We start from the raw sequence: 22,204 nt of genomic DNA, 5'->3' as shown, positions 1-22,204 counted from the left end.
CCCCCCCCCCCCCCCCCCCCCCCCCCCCCCCCCCCCCCCCCCCCCCCCCCCCCCCCCCCCCCCCCCCCCTCGTTGGTTTATGAGGTTCATCCTTTGATCGTTGTCAAAGTCCCGAAATCCGGAGAATTCGAGAGTCAACAGTTCCAGAAAGGACTCGAGATCTATCGACTGTTCTCGCAAAGCCCACCTTGCCCCAAAATTGTACAGTGTTTTCTGTTCTCGGATAGTGGCATCTTCCTGGAGTATATGCGAGGTTTGATTCTTTTCTTGCGGTCAATTTATCCACTAATCTATTTCAGATGTATCGCTTTCGTCTAGGATACAAAACAATCACACCCGCGACCAGCAGACTATGGTAGTCACTACAGTGGATAAATTAGAGCCTCTGTCCCTACGAAAAGAATGGATGAACGATCTCGCTCAAGCCGTTGCGTTTTTAGAGTCCCATGGTCTTGCCCACGGTGATCTACGCCCTGAAAGTATTCTTCTTGATCGCAACCGACTCAAGCTGTCTGACTTTGATTGTACGGCGGAAATTGGAACAATCTACGAAGCTTGCATGGCTCCCTACGGCAGGTTACTCAACGGCAATGAGTCAGACAATGGGGAGTGTGGAACTTCCGGCTTTCTCGGTCCTCGCACAGAACAGTTCGCCCTCGGATCCTTGTACTACTTGATAAACTACGGTTATGAGGTTTATGGAGACCGCTATCTTACGGAAGATCCTTACGGTCACGGTCCCAAGGTAGTGGACTTACTGCAGAGCATAAAGTTTCCGGAATTGAATGGCTATTACATGATTGACGATATTATTGATAGATGTTGGCATAACAAATATGGCACAGTCAGAGAGCTAGCGACGCATACGAAAACGCTGTTGGGCGACGAGATAGATGTGATGGAAATAAACGGAGATAAAAAAGAAAATGGAAAAAATACAACCGTCATCCACACATCGTTCATCCATCGATGGTGCATGATGACGAGTCGCCTATTTCATGGCAGTCTCCATAGTCTCGGGGTGTGGTGGAGATCCATCATGCAGAGCATCCGCGCCAAAGCATCAACCGCCGGGCAAAACTATAGCGACACCCCTGGTGAGGTCGACCAAAGCCGCTCGCAGCAAGAGTTTTTTTTTTCGAAAAAGGCACTCTGCAAGGACTTAGAGGAGCGTGGACTTCTGCAGGTGCTTTCTTCAGACGAGCCTGAGAAGCTTGGTTTCACTTTCAATTGGTATAGGTACATGCTTCCCATGTGAATAGATAACGACTTTGCGGACTCGGTCATTTCAGATGACATGAAGGTTGTATTACTTTCAAAGGCGTTTTAGTAAGGTATGGCTTCAGGGGAAATGATTATGGATATTGTGGAAGGGCGGTTCCTCGGCATACGCTACTACCCGTCCAAGGAGCCAGATTCTTTCCAGCTTGTCCTTGTTATTTGAGCAGCGACCATCTGTTGCTTATGCAAAATAAGTAAAGCGTCTGTATAGTTCTTTCTTCTTGAGTAAGATCAAGACTATTACCAAATCACACTTTTTGCTGGTTCACAACACAGGCTCTTTCGTATTTCGAATTTAACCTCCCGCAGGATCCATCCAAGACTGACCCAGGTATTCGAGCTTCTCTGCTTCTACTTTCTCTTGCCCTGTCTGTTCCCCTCGGGGACTCTTCTGGCTTCAATTTCTAGCAATTATGTTCGGTCGTATTACTGCAGCTGATGACAATTGGCATCCGGGATGGACTCTGTTCCAAGGATCACAGCCAAGCCTTGAGTGGCATTCTTCAGTCTTCTATTAAATCACTCCCATCCCGCTTGAATATTTCCATCCGCTGTTCCAACATCTACTGCAAGCATGCCTCGACAGGAAATCTACCATATTCATCCAACCGGCTGGGAAAACGACGACGAGGAGGAGAGATTCAAATTTTCGACTCTCGATTACATGTGGGCCAGAATCTACTGCAGTTATGCCCTGTTCTTCCGGTTGGATGACATCAACAATTACAATGTCGTTGAGGTGCTGAAGGAAGGTTTGGAGCGTATGCTCAGTCAGGTGCGACACTTGTGTGGCACGATTGAGAAAGATTCCACTGGCGGACATTCCTTCGTGAAGAGGAGAGACAGCACCGTTCAGTTCATCGTGCAGCACTTGGGCGCAGATAAGGAATACCCGTCTTTGGATGAGATCGAGAAGACCAACTTCACCTCCGTCTCCCTGGGCGACCTGCATGACTGGAGTGTGTCGCTGATGACGTACGAGGAAAAACCAGAGGCTCACCTAGACTGTAGTCCGACGGTATCTGCCTTTAAGGCGAGCTTTGTGCGTGGTGGATTGGTGTTCAACATGCATCACCATCACTCCGCGAACGACGTTATGGGCTGGGCAGGATACACCCATCAACTAGCCGAGCATTGCAAGACCATTCTCAACAATACATCTCCTCCGCCGTGGAATCCAGCTCTCCTCGATCGCTCGCGGCTCTTGAAACCAGAACCGCCTGAGGAGAAGAAGGTCAATGGACCTCCACTATCAGAGGCTCACCCAGCGCATGTAGAGTCGGTATCGCTTCTTTTCCACCCCCCCCCCCCCCCAAAGAGCAAAGCAGCTGAATTGAAGCGACTGGCCTCACCCACCGACGGAACGTGAATTTCGACCTACGATGCTTTCTCGGCCTACATGTGGCGGACTTTCTCCCGCCTACGAGCCCCCGTCTTCAAGGCAGATCTGTCGTCGCCCGTCTTCTGGTCCGAGGCTGTCGATATGCGTCGTCGCTTCCACAGTCCGAAGGTCCACCCGCGCATCCAGGGCAACATCATGCACGTTGCATGCTCTCCAACCGCACCAGCCCCCCAACCGACCGTTGCCGAAGACATTTCCGACTGACCGCTCTCGCAACTTGCCTCGTATGTCCGCAAACTTACCGACTGCATCACGCAGGGGAGTCTCGACAAGACCCTAGACTCCGTAGCATTCGTCCAAGACAAGACGACCATAAGTATCCGAATCAATTCCCACCTGCCTCTTTCCGTCCTACAGACGGATCACCGCGATGCGAATATCACGGCTGCTGACTTTGGGTTCGCAATCCCTATCACGTACCGTCATTTGATAGACTGTGTATCTCAAGGAATGCTGGTCATCTACCCCCCACGGCGATGAGGACCTGAATCATATAAGGGGCCGGGGTTCTCGCTTGCTTACGAGAAGAGCCTGGCGCAGACGCTGATTGATGATCCCGAGTGGACTCGATTTTTCGAGTATAGAGGAGTGGACGCCGTAGATGTGGAGTGGGATTCTTCAGTGAAGAACTAGATACTCTTCTCGTTTGAATGAATGACATGCACTGAACCAAGGGATACCCTCCAAAGGTATTACCCCATTTGCATTTCGGCGACATTTAGGGTTTTGATTTGGCAATTCCCTGAAATTGCCCGCCCTGGTGCCCGTTACTAACATACCTTTCATGAATGTGATAGGGTGACAGAATTTTTTACTCATTGTGGAACTTCAAATGTACCTCAACTGCAAGCACTATAAAACCATCACCACCTCTCCGCTTGATTTCCTTTTCCTAAGCTTTCGAATCTCGCGATCTCAAACACCAAGATTCCAATTTCTTTACCTCCTAGCTCCCTGGTTCTACTTCTCTCTCGTCGATATCGGCCAAATAACCCACAACTAGACCAACAAAATGCCACCTCCGATCGCCCCAGAAATCGCCGAACAAATCCGCTTCAAAAAGTCCCGGTACTGCCGTCTCGCCGACCACAACGATCTTCACAGCATGGACAACGTCATCGCACCAGACGCCACGTTCACATTCTACAATACCGACGGATCTCTCATGCGCGTTGATGAGGTGGAGTTTAAGTTCGACTCGCGGGCCGCGTTCGCATACTACTTTAGCGGGATGTTTAAGACGATGCAGACGGTCCATCACGTCGGGCCAGGGGAGTTGGACCAAGTTGCTCCGGACGAGGTGAAAGCTGTCTGGTCGTTTATTTATCATTGTGGGGCGAAGGGCATGGAAAGTGGGAGGCATGAGACCGGGGGAGGATACTATCATGAGACGTGGATGAGGGAGGAGGGTGGGACGGAGTGGCTGATGAAGCAGATGAGGATGGAGCGGCTTTATTTGCATGTCGTGGGGGGTTGAGGGCGGTTTTCTATTGCTGCTGGTAATCGTAGATTCATGAAGTTGTGATACTTAGTGAATACCTTAGGTATAGTCCTCATGATTCACATGATTGGGCGATTACACGAATTGCCTGATTGGGAAAGGCTCGTGCCCCGTTGCCTAAGGTGTCCATCTCCGCATGTCAACATGGAAGGCAGCCTCGCCTGCACTCTCTTCAACAATCCGTCTGAACTCCACCATGAATCCTCAGTCTTGCACCATTTTTTCACCTTCGTTGTGCACTTTGCCCATCGAGTGCAGACAAGCCATCTTGTGTAGCCTCTCAAGCGTGGCGACGCTCAAGGCAGCAGTACTGGCTCACCCCGCACTGTACTGGGCTTTTGCCGATCGCAGCGAGTATATCATCCGCCAGATCATACTCCACTCGATCGATCCAGAACTACTTCACGATGCGGTTCTCGCCTTCAGTGCTCGAAGTGCGAAAGAAGACTGGATGCCTGAGGATGTCCTAGCGATCTTCGACCAATACCAGGCCCGCCAATTCCCGTCCTCGTTCCGCTGGACCATGCAAGCTGCATCTTATATGGAGGAGCTGCATCAATGCATTCAATTCTTCATCAGCGATTTCGCCTCATCCACCTTAGCAGATACACCCAGAGCTTCAATTCAGCCACTATCGCTTGACGAATGGCGCCGGGTGGCTAGGAGTTTCTACCAGCTGGAAATCCACAGGCTGCTTTTCCGCTACGGCAACTGGGATGTTGACAAGCGAGAGCAATGGGGCATGTACTACAAGCGCTTCTATGTTTGGGAGCTCGAGCAGATGATCTGTGCGAGTGATTATTTGTTCCGGAGACTTGCACCGCGTAAGTCGCTTCATAGTAGCAATCTGACGCGTTCTCTACTTATCATCCTCCCTCAGTGTTCAATGATATTGCGGCCCACGACATTGAATGGGCGTTTCGAGCGGTAGGCTACTCCCTGGTCGAGCCTTGGGAAACCGCCGGTCAACCGACTATCATGGGCAAAGTCGTAAGTTAGCCTTCCCTTGATTTTATCGGTCGCCAACCGTCTAATACTCGCTAGCTTTTACAAAGCCTGATGCAATTGAAAAAGATTATCACAGCTGCAACATACGATGAACAATACCGACTTCTGACACCCGCCGTAACTGGCCACGTCGCCCGTCTGCCCCACGACGAAATGCCTGTCCATAGGATCGGTATGGATGAGACGACTCCATTAGAAAATTACCGCCCGGAAGACCTGGAAAGATTCCCAATGTTAGGGGTCCTCGATCCCAACAGTGGCCCATCACAGGTCTGGATCTGGTCTCACATGAAAATGCCGGCACCGGACTTCGTCGGGGGCGTTGCGACGCGCGAGCTTCGTCGAGCGGGATACGTGATGTGGGATTCCTCTCGCCTGGAAGCAATGGGATTCTTGACCAATGCGCCCTTTCGAATTCCTCCGCCGCTGGATATCATCTTCTGGGGACAGCCTCCGGAAGAAGCCATACAGTCGATCCTGAAGCGAGTTAGGCTCTACTTGATGGGTGCACGGGGATGGTGGGCGGAGGACGATGAGTCGCAAGTTCGCTGGGGGAAGCCTTGTCGATTCGAAGATATTAATTTCGAGACGCAGTCGTTTCGGTACTCGATCACGCTATAAGTATGATGGCATTTCTCTTAGAAGTAATAGAGAGGCACAAGAGCCAGCCAGCTTTCCCAAGGATTTTCTGTTCTTTCAAGGTAAACATAGTACTTGGACTTCTATCGATTTCTTGGCTGGTCTTTTGCAGAGATAGCGTTTCTTACTAGTTTATAGATGCAGATGTCACTCCTTAGTCTGCTTAGCAACTTGGCACGTGGGGGTCTCGGATTCGAAAGGTAGAATCCATACGAGGAAAATGAAGTCTATTCCGTCATTCCATCATGGTATACTCAAGTTCAAAGGGTCTTTTACTCTTTTCCTTTTTTGCGTCGCGTGCCAAGGATACACTAATACTGACAAGGAAAGGCTCGTAATGAGAGGCACTGCCCGTTGAATGTTACATATGGTACCGCACCGTATAAAAAAGATTGAGTGTATTAGACGTAATCCACGGCCGAGCCGTCTACACAGTCGTCCCGTCCACTTTCCCCGCAACTTCCCAATAATCATATTTCAATATTTTAACGCGTCATTTAATCACTACCATTTCTCAAAATGCCATTATCTCAGGAAAATCGAATTCAAATGGCAATCATTGCGTACAATAACCAAAAAATTCGTTCAAAATCAAAGGCTGCAGCAATATTTGGAGTGCCAAAGACCACATTCCTTGATCGGCTCAATGGAATTCAATCACGATCAGAAACACGCGCTAGTGGCTATAAATTATCAGCTCTTGAAGAAGAAATACTTGCTAAGAGGCTGCTAGATGCAGATAAACGAGGCTTTTCAATTCGACCCAAATTTTTACGTGGAATGGCGCAGACTCTACTTCGCGAGCATACACAAGATCCGACTGCAGTTCTTGGAGTCAACTGGGCTTATTCATATATTAAACGCCGCCCTTAGCTACGTACAAGATACAATCGAAGAATTTCATATCAGAGGGTAATGCAAGAGGATCCAAAGATAATAATGCCATAGTTTGAGACTATACGCGAAGCTATTCAAGAACATGGCATACATGAAGATAATATCTGGAACTTTGATGAGACTGGCTTTGCAATGGGACTCTGTACAACCTCTAAGGTTATTACTGCAGTGGAGCCCAGTGAAAGATCTCGAAGAGTCATCCAAGGCAATCGCGAATGGGTGACAATAATTGAATGTGTGAGTTCTAAGGGAATTGCTATACTACCAGTGGTTATCTTAAAAGGGAGTGGTTATCTTAAAAGGGAAAGAACACCAGGCTCTGTGATATCAAGGGCCTAATCTTCCTCTAGATTGGAGGCTTACCAACAGTACCAATGGCTGGACAACAGACGAAATAGGCCTAAAGTGGTTAACGCAAGTGTTTAATCCTGTTTCTAAGTTCCATTCAACTGGTGCAAAACGGTTGCTTATTCTTGACGGTCATTCAAGTCATCAATCTGCAGAATTTGATACTTTCTGCAGAGAGAATGCAGTTATCTGTCTTTGTATGCTTCCGCATATATCTTATCTTCTTCAGCCACTTGATGTTGATGTTTTTGGACTGCTTAAATGCGCATACGGAAAACTAGTTGAGGAGATAATGGCAGCTGGAAATAACCATATTGACAAGGGGGATTTTCTACACCTTTATCCTTCTGCACGTAAAGAAGTCTTTACTCAAAAAAGACATATGCAGTGACTTTGCAGGATCAGGTCTTAAACTACTTGATCAAGACCGAATTCTTGAGAAAATCACTTTCAACTTCGCACATTAACACTACCATTACTCACTGAAGGCTCAATATTATCGACTTTTCAAACACCTCAGAACTCTCGGCAGATTGATCGTAAGGTTCAAAGGCTACAAAGAAGTCTTCAAAATAAAGAACAATTTCTAGCAGTCCAGTCTCTCATATTCAACATCTTGAAAAAGCTGCGCAAATGGCAATGAATACGAACCTTCTTCTTCAACAAGAAATAAAGGTTCTACGAGCTGAGAATGAGCGAAAAATAAAGAAAAAAGCAAGGAAACGCACGTCTCTAGGAAATGATCTCTTTATATCTGTACAGGAAGGCCGTGACCGCCGCACTCAGCAGCTTGATATGCAGCTTAATGAGCAGGTTAATGAGTCTACACCTGTGTCTCGCCAACGCGCTCCACCTCGCTGCAGTGGCTGTGGGACAGTTGGACATACAATACGAAGCTGCCCTAGTAAATAGCTATTCATTTTATATTTCATACAGTCTAATTCAATGATGTTGTTAGTCGTAAAACTTCAAATTCATGATGGTTGCGGGGGAAGTGGACGGGACGACCATGTGGACGGCTCGGCCGTGGATAATCCTTACCTACACATCACATTACATCATCTTCGGTGGCTGTGGCCCTTTGATGGATGGCTACCCGCCACCGAAGTGGCTAGAAACTTCTTGACCATGAAAATCAAAATATAAGGCTCAGCTATCCCAGGCCCCCTTTTTACATAGATATTAGAAAAAATAAGGAGATGGGATCGTGCGATTAAAACCGGATTCAATCGGAAGGGGCACAAAACCTAATGATGAGAACATGACCATCGCGATACCCAAGCACCAGTGTATCATGTTTGATATCATGACAAATCGGTCCACGAAGGTCAGGAGAAAGCCATAATGACCGTTCAGCTCTCAAACATACCCAAGAATCTTCAACTGATATCCGCGAGCCTTGTTCGTGCTCCAACTGGGTATTACCTGATGAGACATTTGAAATCGAAACGGAATGGCCTTCTAGGGTTCGCAGCTCCGAGCCGGTCTGAGCATCCCAGAGCTTGATGGTCTTGTCACCAGATCCAGACACGATCCTCTGGCCGTCCGGCGAGAAGGCCACTGAGTTCACCGAAGCGGAATGGCCCTCGAGGGTTTGCAGCTCTGAGCCGGTCTGAGCATCCCAGAGCTTGATGGTGTCATCACTAGATCCTGACACGATCCTCTGGCCGTCCGGTGAGAAGGTCACTGAGTTTACCGAACTGGAATGGCCTTCCAGGGTTCGCAGCTCTAAGCCGGTCTGAGCATCCCAGAGCTTGATGGTCTTGTCACCAGATCCAGATACGATCCTCTGGCCGTCCGGTGAGAAAGCCACTGACCTTACCCAACTGGAATGGCCTTCCAGGGTTCGCAGCTCCGAGCCGATCTGAGCATCCCAGAGCTTGATAATATCATTACCAGATCCAGACACGATCCTCTGGCCGTCCGGCGAGAAGGCCACTGACAAAACCGAACTGGAATGGCCTTCGAGGGTTCGCAGCTCCGAGCCGGTCTGAGCATCCCAAAGCTTAATAGTCTTGTCACCAGATCCTGACACGATCCTCTGGCCGTCCGGCGAGAAGGCCACTGAGTTCACCCAACTGGAATGGCCTTCCAGGGCTCGCAGCTCCGAGCCGGTCTGAGCATCCCAGAGCTTGATGGTGTCATCGCGAGATCCTGACACGATCCTCTGGCCGTCCGGTGAGAAGGCCACTGAGAAAACCGAACTGGAATGGCCTTTCAGGGCTCGCAGCTCCGAGCCGGTCTGAGCATCCCAGAGCTTGATGGTCTTGTCACCAGATCCTGACACGATCCTCCGGCCGTCCGGTAAGAAGGCCACTGAGTTTACCCAACTGGAATGGCCTTTCAGGGTTTGCAGCTCTGAGCCGGTCTGAGCATCCCAGAGCTTGATGGCTTTGTCGCGAGATCCTGACACGATCCTCTGGCCGTCCGGCGAGAAGGCCACTGAGAAAACCCAACTGGAATGGCCTTTCAGGGTTCGCAGCTCCGAGCCGGTCTGAGCATCCCAGAGCTTGATGGTATCATCACCAGATCCTGACACGATCTTCTGGCCGTCCGGTGAGAAGGCCACTGAGTTCACTGAAGCGGAATGGCCTTCCAGGGTTCGCAGCTCTAAGCCGGTCTGAGCATCCCAGAGCTTGATAGTGTCATCACCAGATCCTGACACGATCCTCTGGCCGTCCGGCGAGAAAGCCACTGACAAAACTGAACTAGAATGGCCTTCGAGGGCTTGCAGCTCCGAGCCGGTCTGAGCATCCCAGAGCTTGATGGTCTTGTCACCAGATCCTGACACAATCCTCTGGCCGTCCGGTGAGAAGGCCACGGAATGGCCCTCCAGGGTTCGCAGCTCCGAGCCGGTCTGAGCATCCCAGAGCTTGATAGTCTTGTCACCAGATCCTGACACGATCCTCTGGCCGTCCGGTGAGAAGGCCACTGAGAAAACCCAACTGGAATGGCCTTCCAGGGTTCGCAGCTCTGAGCCGGTCTGAGCATCCCAGAGCTTGATGGTCTTGTCACCAGATCCTGACACGATCCTCCGGCCGTCCGGCGAAAAGGCCACTGAGTTCACCGAAGCGGAATGGCCCTCGAGGGTTTGCAACTGGGCGCTCCATGACTTCTGCACTTGCGGCAACGCAGGCATCCAATTAGGTCGTTGATTGTTGAAGATTCTTCTAATAATACTGTCTGTAGGAGAGAACGCGAGTCCAGAGCAATATACTTGAAGTGGGGTATTGTCGATCATCTGGATATGTTTTAAGACAAATCGGTTAGCATCCTTTAGGAAGCCTTCTAATTCTGTGCTCATATTATTCTGTAAGGATATTAGTAGCTATTGGGTGACAGTTTACATAGCGACTTACCCTTGACCTTGACTGTAGTGCATTAATTATACCAATAGTCTCCGAGGCAAGTCCCATTAAGCTCATAGCCTCCAACCAATGGAGGAAATACTCTTTCAGAAATGAGAATATTTCGATCTCACACGCATCAGATTCACTTTTCCTGAAGTGAAACGCCCAGTAGCGGCAAGAGTATCGCAGAATTTGCGAAATGTACTGAGAAATCGCATAACTGTCAACGTCTTCCCGTAGTATACCATAACTTGATAATCGACAGATATTGCGCGTTAACCCCAAGCTAGGATCTTTCATGACCTGCAGACAACTCTGTAGTAGCCTTTCGTGTATCTTTACTTTATCGACACGTAAGTCTTCGTCCTGTGTGCTGACGAGGAATTCTCGAAATGATAGATGCAGAATGCGGACTGGTGTATGATAATCCCCTGGGACTTTAAGAACCGAGTGAAATGCGTCCAATAGAGCCATAAGTCTTCTTTCTTCCATACCAATAAGCCCAGAAAGGCTATTGACTGAGAGCGGATCAGCAAGAAAAATGATAGTTCCAACTATGTTACGGAATTCATGCTTGAGGACTGGAGAGCTCTCAACACGGTGCTTTAATATTGGCAGATATATCCTTTCCATCTGGGATGATGACGTTATATCCGGGTTTTCCAGGACTATCTTAAGCTGATGCTCCGGGACCTGATATTTCTCTTCGACAAAACGGCAAATTGTCGCTGCAAAAATGAATAAAGGGACAGTCATTTTTACTAATGCCTCCGTTGTCTTATATCCAGGCCAATCTCCAGGGACTTTCCGCTTTTCCTTAATATGAGAAAATCGGTGTCGCAAGAAGACGCGGATGTCATGTTCAATACCGGGCACTTCTTGGAGAACGATATCTGAATGATCCCGGTTTCGTTCGAAGCCATCACGGATTGAAAGCTCAGGCCGGCTTGTCAGGAAAATCCGCAGACGAATGGACTTGGATTTCTGCAGCTGCGGTAAAAGCCTGAGTAAAATTTCAATATCGTTATCTTCGCACTCGTCCAATGCATCTATCACAATTACAGAAGTAGTCTCATACTGCTTTCCCTCGCTCAGTGGTTGAAAAAGGAGCTTATCAAATTGCTGATCGAGAGCTTTTGTTGACAAATCTGTATCATTCCGAATTGCTCCTAACATGCCAGAGGCTAAATGCGGGTGACTGGCCATTAATTGCCTGGCTATTGTCGAGATGAATCTCCTTGCGTTACCACGGTCCGCTTCGCCTCTTTTGAAGAAGAAACTACCCCCTAGTAGTCCCTTCTCTTTAAGTGACTCTGCGACTGTCCGGGAGATGGTAGACTTGCCAGTTCCTGCCATACCATTTAACCAAAACATGCATTTGTCTGATGTTACGGCCCAGTCTATAATCTGGCGAAGAAGATCACTTCTGGTACCCGGAAGGCATTTCTCTCCATACTGATTCTCATATGAGTCGTATGATGCTCCTTCCACGATAGGCAGACTAAACCTCTTGATAAGAGCTTGTAGATATTCTGATACTTCCTCATCGATCCTAGCTAGCCGAGACTCTGCTTCTTTCCCATTTTGCAAAAGGGTATCTAATGCGTCAAAATGGACCCACTGGTATAGCTTCTGCCATTCTTCCTCAATAGACGATCGAAGTCCGGTGAGGCGTTGATCAGTTAGCGGTATGACACTAATCAACACTCTTTTTCCGATGCTGGGTTGTTGGGTAGCCAAAAGCTCTGCTGCATATCGAAGAATGGCCGTATAAACCCTGATTGTCGCACGGCCTATCTCAATCTTTTCCTTGGAGCTATTGCGGTAAAACCTCTGCTCAATATAGGTGCATCGAGTAATAGTGTCTGCAAGGTATTCAGACGATTCAAATAAAGCATCTCGCAAGTCAAGTCGATTTTGCGCTATCTATAATTGAAGAATATAAGTCTCCCGCTGTAAAATGATAGTAACATGACTCACTGTCAATCCAAGGGAAACGACTGCCCACGCACTTGCTGCATGGTGGGTAGGATCAAAGGCTACAACGGCAGTAATAACATCTTTGAATGACAATGCAGCATTAAGTATTTTTCGTGACACCTTTCGAAAATCTATATCTTTTCCTGTTGGCCGATGGATTTTAAGGCCCCCTTGCTGGTATTCCTTGTATTGTTTCTCGGTTATTTGGATAACCTTATCAACAATGTGTCCGGCCCGGGAGACACTTTCCTCCTTTTCTGATTCAGTACTGGCTTGTGCTAGGGACAGAATAACTTGCTCCTCTGGTTTCAGCTCATCATAGGCAGACTTCCATAGGTTTTCGGACAGGGAAGTGTCCTGAGCGTCGACTGCATTGGGCAGCGTGACTGCGGCGATTGGAACTGATGCGGATCCTACAGACTCGTTGGGTTGACTCTCGATATGATGCGGCTCGGACTTGTTGCGGCGGGAAATACTGAGGTTTTTCTTCAACCACCGTTTCATCATGAGCCAAACAATCACAATGTGCACTGAAAAATTTCGTGGAAAATGACATGGGGAGAATAAATGAGGCGTGTTAGACCTTTTATGAGAGTGCCTTCCCCTGATGTGTTGGCGCAGCTGAAATGGTAGAGTCCCATTATTGACCAATAACATGCTGCCATCTGGCTGGGATAATTCCAAATTATGATAATTGTGATCAGCCTCCTCACATCGATGCTTACGTCTCGTTCGAGTCATGGAAAATCAGGGTTAGTAAGCGCCTGCCAGGCGCTTACTTTCTTTCACGCTCAGATCGAACCCTAGGATGAATATGGGACGGGCCGGGAGATCCACATAGTCCATAATGCCTGGGACATGATTCCTATGTAAACATTCAATTGGTATGTCCCTCAGCATCTCTTGGTTTAATCCAGTCGCACTTGCCATGCGGACATTACAAGTTGGCCTGAGACTGCGAGTTACCAGACCTGGTCAGTAACTATGAGCTGCCGTACCACCTCCTTCGCGAGAAAGCTAGCAGCTTATTTGCGGCAAGGGCTAGATCAAAACAATGCCTGTCGCTCTACTGATCATTCTCATTGGCTTGTTAGAGATTATTTACTCATCGAAGCTAATGCCATATGATCCTAGGCTCCTCAGCGGCATCTACTGTATCGAAGAGACGGCATGTAGCCCTCTCAATGACGACTACGCTACGCAGCTCGAATCGTGGCAACAAACTCCGTCATATGCCCCCACTACAGGGAATTTCGGCTTCGATACGCTATCCTTTCGTAACCCCTCCCCTGTGCGTATATCTCCGGAACACTCCACGCCATTGCCTGAACTCCTGTGTAGGCAAGTCAGCCTCTCTCACAACGCTGACTGGGATAACGAGGGTATATTATACATCATTGAATGGAAAGTAACTATCAATAACCGGGTTGTGTCGAAAGACACTGAACAAGATCTGGAGCTGAAGCCACGTTTCTACTGGCAAGCAATCACCGAGAAGGCCAAAAAGATCATAGACCGGAAGACGAACTCCAACCAACGCGTGAGACTAGATAATACTAAGATCGTGGTTTCTGTGAATGATCGTAGATATCGCGACCTCATTAAACAATTTGAATATACTGATGTCGATTGGACTGCTATAGAGAAGCAACTTCTGGTGTGGAGAGCGCTTTTCCATGCAGGGAAAGAGTTAAGGCTTTCCATAACTATCAACTACTTGGAGGACAGTACCCTATCTCCTTCTCGAACGGATAAAAGAGGACCAACATCGACAACAACGAGAATGCTAGGGGAACGGGAAGTCCAAATGGAAGCGGAACGCTCTTCTGGGCAGCCTGCTGCCTGGTGGGATGTGTAAAAGGTGATGCGTTGCCCTAGTCGACCGTGCCATCATAATGGCCAGTTCTGCTGGTTGGATCCGGCGGGGAAAAAACATTATAAACTCCTGTCCCACCATTTGAGAAGTCTTGTTCAGCACATGGAGGACGGAAATGTCCTAGAGACCCATGACGATGTTCCATATGAGGTTCGGGAAAGGTTGTATGCAGAGGACGAAAAGCAGCGTAAAAAGGCGCAAAAATCAATCAATCCAGCGAATGGATTAATCCAACCCATCAACTTTCATTTCCTGCCGGCACAGTTACCTCAGGCATCAACGGTTCCAACAGACAACATTGATGGACATACGTCGAGGTCCGATCAGGCTGAGAATATCGACATCCCCGGACTTTTTGAAGTAGCAGTGGATAACTACACTGATTGGCAGCTATCCCGGGTGGACACTGAATTATTCAAAGACCCGTGATATCACATTGGAAAACTGCCTCGACCTTAAACAGGTTAATTGCGAGGTTAAGCCCGAGTTTTACGTCGAACAGGGTGTGAAAATAGGAGTTGCTCGCAGGTTTGTGCGTGATATCAGTCTTTAGGTCAAGTCTTGTACACATAAAGATCGCGACGACAGCGGTGCTTAATATATAGAGATATATATATATGACTTTATAATTTTGTAATATCTAATATATCCCTTATGGATCTTGGACTTACACAAGGCAGAAAAATCCTTTGAAGCAAGTCTCGTTTGATTATGTCTATTTGACCCCTATAATCCAAGAGAAGACTAGGCCTGTAATCATCATTCTGACTACGTTCAAGGAGCCTCTGCACCGAACTCTAAACGAATAACATATTGACTAACCATGTACAAAACGTGCAGCAGCTCACAATACAACGTCGCACGACCAATTACCCTTCTATCCCTAGGCCTGCATTACGGAAATGTCCTTCAGCACTTTCCTTCTTTGCGCCCACAGCATCCACACACCACTCAAGAGAAGAACCAAACCCTTGATTGGAATTGTCTTCATAGGATTGCCAATTACGTCGAATAAACGACTTGAGCTCCGCAAAGAATTCTTCAATGGGATTTAAATCAGGCGAGTACGGCGGCAGATATACCAGGATAACCCCCTTCTGTGAGCACATTTATTTGATCCTCTCCAAATGATGAAATGAGGCGCTATCCATCACCAAAACAGACCTAGGCTCAGGATAAGTTCCACAATGGTGGAGTAGTTCCTCAATAAAGTCCTCGATGCGAGATACATCGGTTGAACCTTTGAATATGCGACAAAGGACGATGCCATCTTGAGCATAGGCCGGAAGGATATGATACCGCTGGCCTCGGTGGAACTTTGTAATGTGCACAGGTGTAATACCAAGCGGTAACCAGCCTGTCCTTCTCGTCCCTATCCGTCGATCACATCCAGATTCGTCGACAAAGACAAATTGGCTAGAGCTAAAGCCTGAGACGAAGTAGGTACATTCATCTCGTAAACCAGCATTTTGCTCGATTGCCTTTTGCTTGGCTTTCTTCTTTGACCAGCCCTCATTTGCGAGCGCACGTCTGATGCTGGATTTTGACACTTCTTTTTGGAACATATCGTGCACGAAAATCACCATCTCGTCTAAATTTAAGTGTGGCTTTTCGAGTAAATAATCACACAGACCTTTGATCATGACTGGTGTGAGACTCCGCGGCCTCCACCTCGATTTAAGGGGGCTTTCATCGTACCAAACATGCGTTTGTTGGAACGCAGTCTTCTGATAGTGCGTTCATGGCAGTCAGCCGCTTCAGCCATTTGGACAGCTGTGAGTTCTTTGCTCGTTATCATATCCTCGACAAGCTGCAGAGTGGGCGCGGCTAAATTAGGTGCCATCCTATCGTTCGCGATAGAAAACAATTAATGAAACTAAGACCCGGGCGCCGGTTCTGAACTCGAGTGTACGATCGGAGCATCGACGAGAATCCCCCCCTCCCCCCCCCGGACAGCAGAGCTGACAAACCAAGCAATGCGACCCAGCCGGAGATGGTGCGAGCCAAGCATTCCCCAGAGTGATGAGGAAAAGCCTCGGGATACCTAGAACAAAGCAGCCAGCCTCCAGCCCGCATGTAAACCTTGATACCCGCACGAAAGGGACACGGTCTAACCCATCAGACCACTCACCCCCCTATAGACGCCACGCTCGGAGGACCTACTCGACAGCGTAAGTCTAGACGATCGCGACGGTGTAGATCGCTGCCCTTTCCCCGCGGACATGCTCCGAACCCCAGACGGGTCACCCGCACGATGGATGAAGAAGAAAGCGCCCCGCGTGGGGGAAGATGTTTGACGGGCTAGGAAGGAGTCTTAGATTGGCTGTTGGAGCTATGTCTCCTCCCCGGGTTTTGCAATAACGTTAAGTATGACCCCGGATGAGCTCAGTCGTTCCGTGGTCCCTTTTCGGCGATTTGCTGGTTGGTTGCTCCCCCACGTTTTGATGTGCTGGAGTTACCCCGGTTCTTTCTGCACGTATTGCCGTGTGCGACCGGCATTTTATGTATAAAATCGCGTCGGTCGCGCTTGCTGGTCTTCTTTTGAAGGTATTTTGTACGACAACTTTCCATATTTTCTCCAGTATACTGCACTATGGGCGAAAATGTCACCACCGACTCCGAGGCATTTGGCGAGAAAGCCAACATGACCCACGATGAAGTCGCGCAGATCGCGCAGCTGACTGACGAAGAGAAAGTCATCGAGAAGAAGCTCCGGCGTCGCATCGACAGTCTGATCATGCCGCTGGTGATCTTGGTCTATCTCATGAACTACATTGATCGGTAAGGGGCCTGAGTGGCATACCCTCATATCTAACGACTAATATCTCCGCAGCAACAATTATGCCGCAGCTAAACTCCAAGGTCTGGAAGGCGACCTTGGCCTGAACGACGAGCAGTACCAAACCGGCCTGTCCATCTTATTCGTCGGCTACATCCTCATGCAGGTCCCGTCCAACATCCTCTTGAATTACATGGGTCGGCCGTCGCTCTATCTCGGCTTCTTCACCACCGCCTGGGGCTTGGTGTCGTCGCTGACCAGTCAGGTCAAGGGATACGGAGGTATTGTCGCCTGTCGGTTCATTCTGGGCTTAGTAGAGGCTCCCTTCTTTGCCGGGGTGTTGTTTTATCTGTCCAAGTGGTATACCAAGAAGGAATTGGCTTTGCGGATGAGTATCTTTTACTCGGGTTCTCTGCTCAGCGGCGCGTTCGGTAACCTCATCGCTGCCGGAATCCTGAACGGGCTGGACGGTCACCAGGGCATCTCTGCATGGCAGTGGCTCTACATCATTGAAGGGGTCATCACCATCGCGATCGGCCTGACCGTGTCCGTCGTGCTGCCCGATTTTCCCAATACCTGGCGCCTCCTCTCGCCGGAGATGAAGCACGTCGCGAACCGTCGATTAGCCATCGAGGCAGCCGAGGCCGACGTCGACGAAGCCGGCAAGATGAGCCAGCTCAAAGGCATCAAGCTCGCCTTCTCGGACATCAAGACCTACGCGCTCGCGCTCGCCTACATGGCCATCACCGGCGCCAGCGGGTTCCAGAACTTCTTCCCAACACTGACCGGCACCCTCGGCTACGGAGAGATCATCTCGCTACTACTCGTCGCCCCTCCCTACATCTTCATGGTCTTCTACAGCCTCACGCACTCCTACATGTCCGACCGCCTGGGAAACCGATTCTGGTTCTTCGTCTACCCCATCCCCATCACCATCGTCGGGTTCGTCATCTTCATGACCACCAACAGTTTCGGCCCCCGCTACTTCTCCTTCTTCCTCATGATCTTCGTCTTCGCCCAGAACGGCACCGTCTACTCGTGGATCGCCAACGCCATCCCCCGGCCCCCGGCCAAGCGCGCCGCCGCATACGCCTTCATAAACTCGGTCGGTAACTCCGCCAGCATCTGGACCCCCTACACGTATCGCGAGAAGGACAAGCCGCATTACCGTCCCGCCATGGGCGTCTGTATCGCGTTACAGGGCGTCGGCGCGCTCATGGCCCTCTTCATGTATCTTCATTTGAAGTCGCTGAACAAGCGGTTGGCGAGATTGGAGGACGAGGATGTGGTGTTGACGGATCGTGAATTGCAGCGCTTGCAGCGCACGGCGGACGTCGAGGGGATCGATATTGCGGCTGCGAGACAGCTGCAGAAGGGATTCCGGTATATGACTTGATCGAGCCGATGCGATCACATATATTTCTTAGTAATAGAAGTACTTAGTCCGTAAGTTCAGCAATTATTCAATCAATCATTCATGGACCAAAGATTGACGTCAAACACCTTTCTTTTCTTGGTTCCGCTCCCTCCCTTTGCGTATCCTGCATGGTGCATAGTGCATAGTGCATAGTAATAAAATAAAATAACCGGTTCGCGCATGAAAGGGGGAGGGAAAAGGAGGGGAGAGTGATCAATTACTCGGTTACCTAACTAACTAACCAATAGTGATGACATCAGACTCCGTCAATCCGACCCACTTCCTCATACAATCCCTAATCAGTAGTAATATGTAGTTATGGATGGTGCATTTAACAGTCGCATTCGATGCATCGGGACTCGGAACCAAACGATTGTGGATCGGCTCGATGGCTCTATCCGTACAATTGCTTGTTCTGGCCGTTTCTTTTTACCCTATACATTTCGTCGGGTTGATTGGATTGCATGGATTGAGTTGGGTTTGACCTGACCCTGCGATCTTAGGTAGGTAGGTTGACCGCGCCTTGTCCATCGATCTAATCTGTGGCCGCTGCGAGGGTTAATTCTGGGCTCGTCGTTTCGACGACATATTTTCTTCATTTACTGGCTACTGGGTTGGTAGATGGTATCTCAGGACAGGACCGTGTTCTACACCTGCACTGTACGTAAGGTGGTGGATTGCGACCGTTGGAACTTAACCGGGCAGAGAGGGAGTTGGAGTGGGTATGACCTCAGAAGGGGGATGAATGTGAAAATGCAGGTCAGGGGAACGAAGGGCGGGAGCGATTGAGATACGCTGGTTGGAAATGCAACATCAAAAAATCTACCGGTAGTCTTTTGGAGACTATGGTAGAGAATTGACTGCTCTAGGCAGACTAGACTATGCACTACTATGCATCCCCAGACACGCCGAGCTGTCGCGATGGCACCATTCTCCAAGAACGAGGAATGAGGGGAAGAGAGTGAGCGCTTATCTGCAGGATTTCGTAGACACTACTCCTACGGAGTACACCGAGTAATTTCACCCGATCACGTACTCCGTATAATCAGTTAGAGCAGGTAAACCGGTTTCCCCCTTTCCTTTCTCTTGAGCTTGTCGACCGATCTACAAGGTGCCAGACAGGGTTGGGAACTGGCATTCTCCTCCCCCCTACATACCCCTACCGATCGGCAGGAAACAAGATGCGGAGGGTAGAGCAAAAAAAAAAAAAAAAGACGCTCTCTCTGTGACTAGTCACGTCTCCGTACTGACTAGTCTCTCAGCTCCAGTCTCCCCAGATGACGATGCTGGGGTGCAGTGATTGCCAGCCGATGATGCGGGGAGCCGAGCAGTTTGAATCCACAGTGGAGTACCGACGGCGACGGCGACGAGGTTAGCGTGCATCCTGTTTTCTGGTGATCGTCCAATCTCCTGATCACGACGAGGCATCTCCCCAAGATGTGACCGGGACGAGCGAGTCAGCTATTCACCCGTTACCCGGCCGCACGAGATGATTAGGTCGATCGTGGCGACCAGGATGCTTCGGGGTAGTAACTGAGGAAGGTGGCCAACGCCGTCGAGGGTAGAAGCTTCGAGACTCGACAGCCGGCGACAGCACTTACTGGATGCGTTGTTCGGATGATGCTGAAAAATAGAGCTATCCAGAACCGCTAACCAGAGTTAATAGGAACGGGGCAAGCCCAAGCCCTCGAAGGGTGGCATTCTGCCCGCCGTCGCCTATGATCTCATCCCACATGGTTGGGAGAAGCAGGAGCAAGAGGGACTGATGGGCTCTCTTGCATGATTCGTTCCTCGGTCCCTTGGAAGTGGGAGGGGGGTAGCTCCATGGTCTGGTCTGCCTGTCTGCCTGTCCTCCTGCATCATCGCCGATGCGGAGAAGCTGAGCATGGCAGGCCATTGAGGAGATCTGATTCGAGGATGGAGTGATTGCCACGGAGGACACTGATCCGTTGGACGTGACGGCGGTGATCTGCGATCCGTGGGAGGGAGCTGCCCCCGCCGCTTTGGGCGACCGGCGCATCACCTGACCTGGGCGAGTGCTGGTCGCGGCCGTCATATATAGTTCCATGCTCTGGTCGTTCGATTCTCTTGATCTGTGATTGACAGGATTAGCAAGTGTCTCCTCATCCTTGATCTCTTATTTCTGTCTGTGATCTACCAAGTACCGATTGCGCCTCATCCTATCCATCCATCCAATCATCCATCATCCATCATCCATCATCCATCATCCATCATCCATCATCCATCATTCATCATGTCGCATTTCATTGAAGCCTCGCGCCCGCTGATGCGTGCTCGCAACAACTCCGTCACTCGCTCCTTCTCCATCGCCATCCCTGCCCGTAAGGCCGGCGAAGTACTATGGTCTCCCAAGCCGCGTGGTTTTCTCGCCGAGTACGTGCCCCTCCTCCCCAGTCTCTCCTGCACGGCACCAGCACCGCCCGGTGTCAATGACGTCACCCAGCAGGGGGGGAGACATTCCACGACGCATCCTGGCTAACCACATGCACCGCAGAGTGGACTCGATTCCCCAACGTGAACCCTCCCCTGGGAATCGGTACTCGTACACGCGCACGCAAGAGGCCGACAAGCTGAGCCTGCTGAAACGGAAGATGGCGGAGCAGCGTCAGCATCTGGATGAGATGGATCGCCATCTGTGAGTGTTTCATTGCTTCCTCTACCAACCTTTCAATCTACCGGATCTATCTATATATATGTTTCTGTCTATTGGGGCTGGCAAGAGGGCGCTGACCACCATCCGCAGCCAAGACTTGGCTCGAGGACAAGCCACCGCCGGCAAGATCTAGGGGATTCATCATGATTCTGTTTGCGGAATACAGTGATCGGGATTTTATTGATTGGCTAGCTTCGCTATTTTTCGTTGATCTCGTTTCTTACGTCGGTTGTTCTCGATATGTCCATCTCTCTGTGGCCCCGTCTTGGGGTTTTCGTTCTTTTCTTTTTCTTCCTCTGATTAGGTTTGGGTGGTGTTGGTGAAACATCTCTATCGTCATGATGAGAGGCCATCTCACCCCTACCTGAAACCTGCAACCTGCAACCGTGACACCAGGGACCCCAAGTCCTCATTAACCCTGGCGTCACAACCCATCCTTACCCCGGCCAAGTTGTCAAGCGGGACCTGATAGTGGCTAGAAAGGGGAGTCTTTGTTTTCGTTCAACTAGAATGATTTTGTATATATATACCCCTTGGGTGGGATCATTGAATGACCCGCCATATCTAGATTTTGTGATATGATGAAATTACACAATGAGTGCATTTCAAGAATATTCCATATGGCATTTTTACTCCCTGGTTTAATTATAGAGAGTGTTGGAGCTGAAGCAACACCATACAAATAATATGTAGATGGGACGCCTTAGATCTGAGACAAATATCATACATGCGTGCCTTGGCCTCTTGTCATCTTGCTCTGACATAGTACGAAGTGATTATTCTGCTAAGCATTTCGCCGTTTGCTTACCCCTCAAGGTCGTCTCATGCATGTAATGCCTGGAAAACCCCCTTCCTCGAATGACCATCAAAAATAACCGAATTCGTGCATGTTGGTCCTACAACCAGAGCGAGCGCTCTCGACTCTCAATCCTAGTCGAACTGACGAGACCATGACCACGGACCCCGGAATCAGATACTGTAGATCCATCCGATCGGGGAATTTCGTGAGCAGATTGTCGGCCTGTCAACTGTCAGAACAGATGATTGTTGCT

The 22,204-nt window shown here is 49.5% G+C and overlaps 10 protein-coding genes across 10 annotated transcripts; 7 read left to right on the top strand and 3 right to left on the bottom strand.

The window, feature by feature from the left end:
- Positions 1–352: 352 nt before the first annotated feature.
- On the top strand, positions 353–1,258 carry KD926_002228 (uncharacterized protein; the record flags this gene model as incomplete). The annotated part of the gene is made up of 1 exon (XM_053094042.1): positions 353–1,258. The coding sequence occupies one exon, from the start codon at positions 353–355 to the stop codon at positions 1,256–1,258; it is 906 nt and encodes a 301-aa protein (XP_052951179.1).
- Positions 1,259–1,855: 597 nt separating this feature from the next.
- KD926_002227 (uncharacterized protein) lies at positions 1,856–2,650 on the top strand (the record flags this gene model as incomplete). The annotated part of the gene is made up of 1 exon (XM_053094041.1): positions 1,856–2,650. The coding sequence occupies one exon, from the start codon at positions 1,856–1,858 to the stop codon at positions 2,648–2,650; it is 795 nt and encodes a 264-aa protein (XP_052951178.1).
- A 51-nt stretch (positions 2,651–2,701) lies between these two features.
- On the bottom strand, positions 2,702–3,109 carry KD926_002226 (uncharacterized protein; the record flags this gene model as incomplete). Its single annotated transcript, XM_053094040.1, has 2 exons — positions 2,702–2,959; positions 3,104–3,109. 2 exons carry the CDS (start codon positions 3,107–3,109, stop codon positions 2,702–2,704), a joined length of 264 nt encoding a protein of 87 aa, XP_052951177.1.
- A 586-nt stretch (positions 3,110–3,695) lies between these two features.
- Positions 3,696–5,813, top strand: KD926_002225 (uncharacterized protein; the record flags this gene model as incomplete). The annotated part of the gene is made up of 4 exons (XM_053094038.1): positions 3,696–4,155; positions 4,307–5,008; positions 5,065–5,174; positions 5,229–5,813. The coding sequence occupies 4 exons, from the start codon at positions 3,696–3,698 to the stop codon at positions 5,811–5,813; spliced, it is 1,857 nt and encodes a 618-aa protein (XP_052951176.1).
- Positions 5,814–8,030: 2,217 nt separating this feature from the next.
- On the bottom strand, positions 8,031–12,913 carry KD926_002224 (WD40 repeat-like protein; the record flags this gene model as incomplete). Its single annotated transcript, XM_053094037.1, has 4 exons — positions 8,031–8,117; positions 8,446–10,386; positions 10,436–12,352; positions 12,407–12,913. The coding sequence occupies 4 exons, from the start codon at positions 12,911–12,913 to the stop codon at positions 8,031–8,033; spliced, it is 4,452 nt and encodes a 1,483-aa protein (XP_052951175.1).
- Positions 12,914–13,460: 547 nt separating this feature from the next.
- Positions 13,461–14,264, top strand: KD926_002223 (uncharacterized protein; the record flags this gene model as incomplete). Its single annotated transcript, XM_053094036.1, has 1 exon — positions 13,461–14,264. The coding sequence occupies one exon, from the start codon at positions 13,461–13,463 to the stop codon at positions 14,262–14,264; it is 804 nt and encodes a 267-aa protein (XP_052951174.1).
- A 120-nt stretch (positions 14,265–14,384) lies between these two features.
- KD926_002222 (uncharacterized protein) lies at positions 14,385–14,835 on the top strand (the record flags this gene model as incomplete). The annotated part of the gene is made up of 2 exons (XM_053094035.1): positions 14,385–14,681; positions 14,746–14,835. The coding sequence occupies 2 exons, from the start codon at positions 14,385–14,387 to the stop codon at positions 14,833–14,835; spliced, it is 387 nt and encodes a 128-aa protein (XP_052951173.1).
- A 2,040-nt stretch (positions 14,836–16,875) lies between these two features.
- On the top strand, positions 16,876–18,457 carry KD926_002221 (putative MFS transporter; the record flags this gene model as incomplete). The annotated part of the gene is made up of 2 exons (XM_053094034.1): positions 16,876–17,063; positions 17,116–18,457. 2 exons carry the CDS (start codon positions 16,876–16,878, stop codon positions 18,455–18,457), a joined length of 1,530 nt encoding a protein of 509 aa, XP_052951172.1.
- A 1,254-nt stretch (positions 18,458–19,711) lies between these two features.
- On the bottom strand, positions 19,712–20,546 carry KD926_002220 (uncharacterized protein; the record flags this gene model as incomplete). Its single annotated transcript, XM_053094033.1, has 2 exons — positions 19,712–19,939; positions 20,133–20,546. 2 exons carry the CDS (start codon positions 20,544–20,546, stop codon positions 19,712–19,714), a joined length of 642 nt encoding a protein of 213 aa, XP_052951171.1.
- Positions 20,547–20,732: 186 nt separating this feature from the next.
- On the top strand, positions 20,733–21,285 carry KD926_002219 (uncharacterized protein; the record flags this gene model as incomplete). Its single annotated transcript, XM_053094032.1, has 3 exons — positions 20,733–20,872; positions 20,994–21,134; positions 21,243–21,285. The coding sequence occupies 3 exons, from the start codon at positions 20,733–20,735 to the stop codon at positions 21,283–21,285; spliced, it is 324 nt and encodes a 107-aa protein (XP_052951170.1).
- Positions 21,286–22,204: the final 919 nt, after the last annotated feature.

Source organism: Aspergillus affinis (assembly GCF_023601865.1).
Source record: "Aspergillus affinis strain CMG 70 chromosome Unknown NODE_147_length_82135_cov_87_193680, whole genome shotgun sequence".
NCBI lineage: Eukaryota > Fungi > Ascomycota > Eurotiomycetes > Eurotiales > Aspergillaceae > Aspergillus > Aspergillus affinis.
Note: the sequence above shows the minus strand (reverse complement) of the source record. Positions and strands in the feature narration are given on the sequence as shown.